Below are 9900 nucleotides of genomic sequence, written 5' to 3'. Positions count from 1 at the left end.
CTGTTACTGGCTGGTTCCCCCCATCTGCTCCCCTTGAGTGATGAGTCTCTCCCTATACACGCAGGCAGGGAGAGACCTTTCAGTCAATGGCAGTGGGAGGAGATAAGACACAGGCACCTACCTCTTCAACTAGTCTCCCATGCGACTCAGTACCAAGCAACTTTCAAACATACATTGCTGAACTCATACAGCCACTGCCACTGTATCACCTGTTGGGTTCCCTTTAAGTAGACTAGAACTAGAAAACTGGCATAGAATTTGTTTTAAATTATTTGCTGTCCACATTGCAAACCTACGATACACCCTGTTGTCAGTAATATGTCTGCATGTTCACAGTGGAAATCATATGGCGACAATAAACATGAAATGAAATTATATATTTCTATACACAATACTGTTGTTACAGTGACAAGGACAAAACATTTACATTTCACAGCTTTTTTTTACATCAAAGGCTATACATGGAATTAAGGCATGTTGTAGAGCACATATTGTTCCAAGATGAATCTCATGGTAAAAAGTTCATAGTTGTCAACATGAGTCAGGTAAATAACAATGAATGAAGATTATTTAGTTTTTAGCTTATTTCAGCTTCGTAACTCTTTTAATCCAAGGGATAAACCTGCTAACTTTGGTATATACTCCAGGAGAGTCCTTTCGTCCACACCCGTAGCCCCAAGAAGTTATTCCTACTATTATCCATTGTCCATGGTCATTTTGGCACATGAGAGGACCGCCACTGTCTCCTTGACAACTATCTACTCTATTGTCTTCAGATAAATTTCCGGCACAGATCATTCGATTAGTAAATTTCCCCTTATAACGAAATATACATTTCTCCTTGGGAAGAATGGGAACTGCGCCTTCCAGAAGAGTCTTCGAATAGGAAGTACCTGTCAAAAGAAATTAAAATTAGAAGAAGATATATTTAACTTTTTGAAGAGAGCTTGTTGCATGGGAAAAGCAATAAATGGCCAAAAATACCTACATCTTTTTCGTGAATCAAAAATACAGCAATTAGGCATATGAAATGAAGAATGGTAAAACTGCAATTATATTAACCCCTTTCCACTGAGGCCAATTTTTGCTTTCATTTTCAGCTCCCCTTCTTCCAAGAGCTATTGCTTTTTCATCTTAACATACAGGGAATTTAAAAAAAAAATGGGAAAAAAATCTAAATGCAGTGACATGTATACGCTATTCCCCAGCCTCCTCCCTATGCCAGGCCCTTCACTGGCTCCTATTGCCCAGAGGCTCCAGTTCAAAACCCTAACCATGACATACAGAGCCATCCACAACCTGTCTCCTCCATACATCTGTGACATGGTTTCCTGGTACCTACCCGCACGCAGCCTTCGATCCTCTCAAGATCTCCTTCTCTACTCCCCACTTATCTGTTCTTCCCACAACCGCATACAAGACTTCTCCCGTGCTTCCCCCATACTCTGGAACTCGCTGCAGCAACACATCAGACTCTCACCAACAACGGAAACCTTCAAGAAGAACCTGAAGACCCACCTCTTCCGACAAGCCTACAGTCTGCAATGATCCTCAGTCTACTGAACCACCGCACAACCAGCTCTACTGTCTCCTAGTGTATCCTCACTCTTCCCTGTAGACAGTGAGCCCTCGCGGGCAGGGTCCTCTCTCCTTCTGTACTTGTGTATCCCTTGTCTTACGCATGTTTATTGTACTTGTCTATATTTCCCCTTTTCATATGTAAAGCGCCATGGAATAAAAGGCGCTATATAAATGTATAATAATAATAATAATAATAATAATAATAATAATAACATGTATGTACTGTATATGCAGTTCAACCTTATCTTTGTCTCTATAACCAGACTTCACCTTACATTTTGTCCTCTATGTTCTGCCATAAACGCCATAATAAATCAGCACTGCATCACATGGTCAGCTATGGCCAGTAAAATCTCTGCTTGCTGTGGTAACACTTTGAGTATTCTTTTCTCTATCTTCTCTTAAATAAGTTGCTTGATTATAAATGTACAATCATGGAGGATAAACCTGTCTTATAGCTTATGACAAGAGCTGTGTACTCATTATCCATAACTGTGATAAGTGTTTCTGACTTTCTCTCTGTGAAAAACTTCAGTAGTCCAGTCCATGTAATTTCATTATACAGGAACCTCTGATGACTTGAGATGGTGTCCCAATTGAAAGAACATAAGAACATGTAATTTTAAAGGGGTCACCATGAGATTCAATGAACCATCACAGGAGAAAGAATCTTGATTGAATTATATATATTGGGTGACTAGTGAGTATGAATTCAAAAATATCACTGGACTTCTCTTTTCATTTTAAACAAGTCCCTTTAGAACGGCCAAGACCGTATAATAAGCAGTTATGTGAATTGTGATAGCAGATATCCCTGATTTAACTTTAAATTGACACGAAAACTTAAAGAAAGAAAAAAAGACAGCAAAAAAGGCCTTAATTCCATAAAATTAATTCCATAAAATTCCATAAGGTCCCAGTTATCTTGATTTATCTGACACTTATCTACTCTTCTACTTGAACTGTTTAATGTCATTCAATAATAACAGGTCTGTATGAATTTGCCACTGGAATCATCAACATGAACCAAACATTGTTCCATTGCATGTAAGCTATCAATAAATTCCTCTGCTGTAGAAGATATTACTTATCTCGTGGGTTGAAGGACGTGTCTCAGTAAAGTATTTTTAAACAGGAAACTGATATTTCGAAAAAGGATAATGGTGCAAATTTCAGGGTAGGAGTTACAAAGCTGAGCACACTGTATTATAAAGGCTAGGTTTGAATGACTGGGCAGGACCAATAAATATGTTCTGATATTCCTTGTTGCTATTTTCATCTCCAACAAGTGGGGTCTACAAAAGGGAACAGTATTTTTTTAACTTAACCGTACAAAAGGGATCACAAATAATAGTTTATTTCTTAAAGGGGTTAGCCACTATTCAGACGTTTTTAAAAATGGCTGCCCGTATTGTAAAACGTACACAATATTTCTCACCTAGTCTCTTTGCAAACGATCCAAACCTGACTTTTCTGTTGCGCTTCAAGTGTTCATTTACTTGACTGCAGCCAATAAATGGTCACAGCCGTCATGTGATCTACTACTGGGATCATGAATCCCATTGCTAGGGAGGCTAGGTTAGTATAATAGCATTCGTTATTTTAAAAGACTAGCGACCGTTTTTCCAAAATGTCAAAACATTGGCTATAGCCTTGAAGTATAGCTAGAGATTGGACAAGTTGAAAAATCTTGGACCTATTGTCTCCTCAGTCTCTTGACAATTAAAGGCAAGATCTAGTGGCATCCTGGATAAAATAACCGCATTAGGGTTTACATCAGGGACTGCATGGCTAAGGTATGAGAATACAGAAATGCTCAAAATTACCAGAAGGGATAGTTCTACAAAAAATTTTGAGCTTTCACTGCGCTATCAGTTCCCTGATTTCAATGTTTTCTTTTGATTAATTTGGGGAAAGAGTGGAGGATTGCCTGGGAGGAAAAATGGGGAATTTTTTCCAGGTACCCTATTTAGACAACTAAAGCTAATTTGAGTATGAAATAGTGGGCTATCTGTCACGATTCCTCCACTAGTGATTGCTATGCTGTTCTATGGAAACTGTCTTGCTGAGTTGTCTGTGTCTTGATTGACAGCTTGTCTGTCCAATCCTATGATGGACTAGCTGAGCTGTCGGTGCCTTGGTTGACAGCTCAGCTCTCCAATCTGTGACTGGGAGGTGCGGGACTTTCTCCAGGTGTTTGGTGTTCTGGTGATTGCCCAGCTACTTAACTGAGCTGTCTGCCCCCGATCCCTGCCAGGTGTAGTTTGTGCTTTTTGGTGAGTATTAGCCTGATTCTGTTGCTCTGAGTTCTGATCTTATGCTGCCTGACGTTTTGGACCGTGTTCTGACTATCCCTTTGTCTTGTCCTTTGGCTTTTGATCCGCTATCTCTTATTATTGAACCTGGACTGTGAACTGACTAATGCCTTCGTCAGGTCCCTTGGTTATCTACGTACTCTCTTGGTATTGACCCCGGAACATCTGACTCTTATGCCTCATGGTCTGTCTGTTAATAGTAACTAGCATCACACTATCTAGCATGAATGTTCATTCAGTAAGTTTGGTAATTAGGTTGCACACAAAATAATGACCAAACTACCCAAAAAATTGTGACTAGTAGCTAGACACAAACAAAGTACTGTAGCTTTTGACCCAATTTTCATAAACGCTTCTAAATTTGTACCATAGTGGACATTGTCAAGAATTCAATTTACTGGTTATGAGATGTACAGTATTTACTGTACATTCCAGCAATCAGGTAATATACAGTAATATTATACAGTAACATTTAGGTATAGGTATAATATAATAATACAGGAGATTGAAATACCTGTGTCTCCCCAGCCAGAAATGAAGCATGGCTTCTTGTGTACAAATGACTCCTTCCTTTCCGGAAGACATATTGGCAGGACATGGTAGGTAAATGACATGCAATGACCTTCCTTTCCCTTTAATCTGACCAATGCAATGTCATTGTCATTGCTGCCGGCGTGGTATTTCTTATTTACAACGATCTTCTGCACTGGCAACTCACGCTCAAAATCATCTTCCACTCCAGTGTGGTAATCACCAACTCTAAGTGAGTATTTATGAGGCTTGTCACCAAATCTAGAAAACCGAATATAAAAAGGAACAATGTATGTAATACTACAGGATGATATCTTTAGAAACACTTGCATTGGCTACACGTAATGAGTAAATATTCTTAGGTAATATAGTAGGTAGCTATGTACGTTGATTTATGATGTGACAGATTCTAAGTCTCATTTTTTGTATCTGATTATAGCATGAAAAATCGATAAGGCTAAAGGCAGAGCTAGTATTCATGCTTTGTTTGTACTAGCATCTCGATGTTTGGCATTAACAATTACGGTAAGTCAGAGTCAGAAAAAGCGAATAACAGAATTATATTCAGGAAAGCAGAACGTTTTTAGCATCTCTGACAATGCGAAAAATTGATGGCCAAATGGCAGGTCTTGTGGAAAGTTCCTGGCATGGAGTGGCTAGTGCCTACCAAAAGTGATTCAAGGAAGGACAGCCAGCGACAAAGTCATCAGTGCCCAATGCTCATTAATGCGTGTGAGGAAGAAAGGCAACTATAGGAAATATTGCTAAAATAAATTAATGCTGGCTTAAAGAAAGGTTTCAGAACACTACCTATGCTGTAATCCTGATCCTTTTGTTTTCTGATAGGTCTTAAAAGCATATTTTTGTACCCATGATGAATCAGTCTATACTCTAGAAACAGAAAAAACTAACCAGCACAGCCCAACTAGTGTGAATTGGCTGCCAGCTAACATAACAATTCTAAGAAAATACAAAGCTGCACTCTGGATTGTTTAGAATGGTAAATCTAGAAAAATTACTGCCAGAGAACATTGGTTAAGTGCTATATTATGTACATGTGGAATTTGGGAACATTCAAAATCCAACATTGCTATAGGAAAATTTACAGTAAAAAGAAAGAACTTAGCACATAGAATCAGTAAAATGGCGCCGGATCGCGTTATGCGCATGCGCGATTCCGGCCGCACTCCTGCCCCGGTCTCCGGCCGAAGAGAAGTGCCGCGGCAACGCTCCTCCCGGTCAGGTAAGTATGTAAGTATGGTTCCGGACATAGCAGTATGCAGTGTGTATGCATACCGCTATCTCCAACGCCATACACACTCCTCACCGCGCTGCCTCATTCTGTCTGGAGCCAGACTGCGCAGGCGCGTCGCGCTTGCGCAGTCTATAAAGGCATCGAACAGAGTGACGCTTAGCCGGTTATATTATAGATGGGGAAGGAAGTAACCAGCTAGTTAAAACCACCTGAATCTGCTGGGATTGGGCGTGGGACTGCACATGTCACTTGAGTTTGCTAGAAACAGAAAAAAATTATGTTAGCTGGCACCTATTCACACTAGTTGGGATGTGCTGGTCAGGTTTTTCTGTTTGTAGCAAACTCATGTGGTCAGCAACTGACGTCGGCGTGCACGTGACTGGGGGCACATGACAGTCTGTTGCACACTGAAGTCAGCTGCCAGCTTCAGAAGAGGACACCGCGTGACATGGGAGCAGGAGTAGAATCATTTATTTTTTTCTATGCATTAAAGAACAGCATCAGGATAAGGGACATATATACCAGGATGGGGGATATATATACCAGGATGGGATAAGTGACATAGATACCAGGATAGGGTATATATATATATATATATATATATATATATATATATATATATATACACATACATACATACACACCAGGATGGGGTCCAGGATAAGGGACATACAGTAATGGCCGAAAGTGTTAGCACCCTTGATATTGTTCCAGAAAATGAAGTATTTCTCCAAGAAGGTTATTGCACTTGCACATGTTTTTTATACACATGTTTATTTCCTTTATGTTTATTGGAACACAAAAAAATGAAAAAAAGGCAAATTGGACATAATTTCACAAAAAACTCCAAATATGGGCATGACAAAATTGTTGGCACCCTAACGTTGATATTTGGCTATTTACACCCTTTGGAAAAAATAACTGCAATCAATCGCTTCCTATAACCATCAACAAGCTTCTTACACCTCTCCTGGAATTTTGGACCACTCTTCTTTTGCAAACTGCTCCAGGTTTCTCATATTTGAAGGGTACCTTCCCCCAACAGCCATCTTAAGATCTCTCCACAGGTGTTCAATGGGATTTAGATCTGGAATAATTTCTGGGTACTTCTGAAATCTCTGGCGCTTTTTGTCCATCCATTTCTGGGTGCTTTTTGAAGTACATTTGGTGTCACTGTCCTGCTGGTGGACTCATGACCTGGGATGCAAACCCAGCTTTCTGACCCTGAGCACCACATTGTGACCCAAATTCCTTTGGTAACCTTCAGATGTCATGATGCCTTTTACACAGTCATGATATCCAGTGCCAGAGGCAGCAAAACAACTCAAAAACATCTTTGAACCTCCACCGTATTTGACTGTAGGTACTGTGTTATTATCTTTGTTTGCCTCATTACATATTCAGTAAACAGTAGAAAGAGCTTTTTTGTAAAGCACATCAATCTCTGTCTGATCTGTCTACAAGACTCTTTCCCAGAAGGATTTTTGCTTACTCACGTACAATTTGGCAAACTGCAAACTAGCTTTTTTATGTCTATGTGTTAGCAGTGGGGTCCTCCTGGATCTCCTACCATAGTGCGTCATTTCATTCAAATGTCGACGGGTAGTTTGCGCCGACACTGATGCACCCTGATTGAGAACTAACGCAAGAGAGCACCACCATAAGATATATAACAGGAATCTGCATGTCACATAGTGCAGGCAAGGAACAAGAACAACAAAATAAGGAAAAAGGGCACTATGTATAAGACAGTGATCACCAAATGAATGAAAAAAGGAGTAATTTTATTAACAACAAGCCAAACAACAAAGTAAAAACAATTAAAAAGCATAACACGAAGCAGTATGCTAGGGACCCGACAGTGTAGCGTCTTAAGTCACAACCTAAATTGGATCACAGAAGATTATAAGTATGGCATAGGAAATTAGAGCCAGCTAGATAAAGAGGAAATCTCAAATATTCAAGTACAAATGACCAATAGTACTGTAATATTTGCAAAAAGACAACTAAGGCCAATGTGCAAATAAGCAATAATGTGCAAAATACATGAATAAGCTTTAGAGACAATAAAGTGCACAAGTATACTCGTTGCTCGGGTGTCCTCCGAGTATTTTGGCGTGCCAGGAGATTTAATTTTTGTCGAAGTAACTGCATAATTTACGGCTGCTGGACAGGCTGAATACATGTGGGGATTCCCTAACAAACAGGCATTCCACACATGTATTCAGCCTATCTAGCAGCCGCAAATCATGCAGCTACTTTGACAAAAACTAAATCTCCAAGCATGTCAAAATACTCGGAGGACACCCAAGCATGCTCGGGAAAACCTGAGCAACGAGTATACTCGCTCATCACTACATATAAAGTATAAGCAAAGAATATCACGTATATTGCAGACCAAGGCGTCACAAGAGGAGTCGCATAGTCACCTGTCCTGTCTATGCTGCTGGCAGAGTAAGGATGACGGTAAGAACTGATATAATGAATAAAGTATCACCCATGCTAGCGACCAGTAGTATGAGTATCGCCACTCAAAAGGGTGGCTTCATCAGGGAAGTTATAGTTGCTTGAGGGCTTGTTTAAACGTATATATAGGAAAGTAATTTGATTACCAGATAAGCTTCAGCAGTAATCAAGGGAAACCAGAGGTACCCGGAAGGCATGGCGACGTTCAGGCGCGTGCAGGAAGCAGCCATGGAATGCATATTGTGTTCTGGAAGTGATCATACTGGATGCGCAGCCACGCTGTAATCCCAATGAGTTGTACTTCACGCATGTGCGTCAGCCGTGTAGAGCCCTAAACCTGCAGGACAGTTTGAATTTCTTTGGAACTTGACTGGGGCTGCTAATCCATCATCCAGACTATCATGCGTTGCAAACTTTCATCAATTTTTCTCTGCCATCCACTTCCAGAGAGATTAGCTACAGTACCATGGGTTGTAAACTTCTTGATCATGTTGCGTACTGTGAACAAAGGAACATCAAGATCTCTGGAGATGGACTTGTAACTTTGAGATTATTGATATTTTTTAACAATTTTAGTTGTCAACTGAGTTTTCTTTTCTTCTTTTGTTTCTCCATAACTGGTGTGTCACACACACTACAAATATTGAGTCAACTTCTTCCCATTTTGTCTGGTTTCAGGTGTTCTCTTCATATTGCCCACACCTGCTACTTGTCACAGGCAAGTTTATATGAGCATCACATGCTTGAAACAAAGTTTTTACCTACAATTTTAAAAAGGTGCCAACAATTTTGTCAGCTCCATGTTTCTGGTTTTTGTGCCAAATTGCCTTTTTCCTCTGTTTTTTGTGTTGTTCCCATAAGCACAAAGGAAAAAACGTGTTTAACAAAACATGTGTAATTGCAATAATTTTTTGGGAGAAATACTTCATTTTCTGGAACATTTTCAAGGGTGCCAACATTTTAGGTCATGACTGTATATATCAGGATGGGGGCAATGCATACCAGGATTTGGTCAGGAAAGGGAACATATATACCAAGATAGAGGACATATACATATACCAGGATGGGGCCAAGATGAGCGACATATATACCAGGATGGAGGGCATACATTTATAACAGGATGACGGACATATACAGCTCTGGCAAAAATTAAGAGACCACTTTCAAATGTCCAGTTTGTCTGATTTTTCTCTTTATAGGTATATTTTTGAGTAAATGTAAATTGTTCTTTCCGTCTATAAACTTCTGACAACATGTCTCCGAATTTCCAAGCAATACATTTTGTATTTATTTTCAGAAAATGAGAAATGGTCAAAATAACAAAAACATGCAGCGCTTGCAGACCTCAAATAATGCTATGAAAACAAGTTCATAATCATTTAGAAACAGCAATACTAATGTTTTAACTCAGGAAGAGTTCAGAAATCAATATTTTGTGGAATAACCATGATTTTTAATCACAGCTTTCTTGCGTCTTGGCATGCTTTCCACCAGTCTTTCACTCACACTGCTTTTGGGTGACCTTATGCCACTCCTGGTACAAAAATTTAAGCAGTTCTTCTTTGTTTGATGGCTTGTGACTATCCATCTTCCTCTTGATTACATTCCAGAGGTTTTCAATGGGGTTCAGGTCTGAAGTTTGGGCTGGCCATGACAGGGATTTGATGCGGTGGTCCTTCATCCACACATTGACTGACCTAGCTGTGTGGCATGGTGCATTGTCCTGCTGGAAAATCCAGTCCTCAGAGTTGG

General features: G+C 39.8%; 1 protein-coding gene across 2 annotated transcripts in view; it reads right to left on the bottom strand.

The window, feature by feature from the left end:
* Positions 1–358: 358 nt before the first annotated feature.
* The window catches only part of LOC141072858 (neurotrypsin-like), a 143918-nt gene continuing 134376 nt past the window's right edge, over positions 359–9900 (bottom strand). For both annotated transcript variants that reach the window (XM_073560049.1, XM_073560050.1), the window contains exons 14-15: positions 4411–4688; positions 359–893 (exon numbers count right to left, since the gene is read on the bottom strand). In XM_073560049.1, coding sequence (XP_073416150.1) covers positions 583–893; positions 4411–4688 — 589 coding nt within the window. In that variant the 3' untranslated portion in view covers positions 359–582. The remainder of the gene's footprint in view (positions 894–4410; positions 4689–9900) is intronic.

This window comes from Dendrobates tinctorius, unplaced genomic scaffold (genome assembly GCF_039654945.1).
Source record: "Dendrobates tinctorius isolate UK_male_01 unplaced genomic scaffold, ASM3965494v1 ptg000292l, whole genome shotgun sequence".
Classification (NCBI taxonomy): Eukaryota; Metazoa; Chordata; class Amphibia; order Anura; family Dendrobatidae; genus Dendrobates; species Dendrobates tinctorius.
This window is presented reverse-complemented; position numbering and strand designations above follow the sequence as displayed.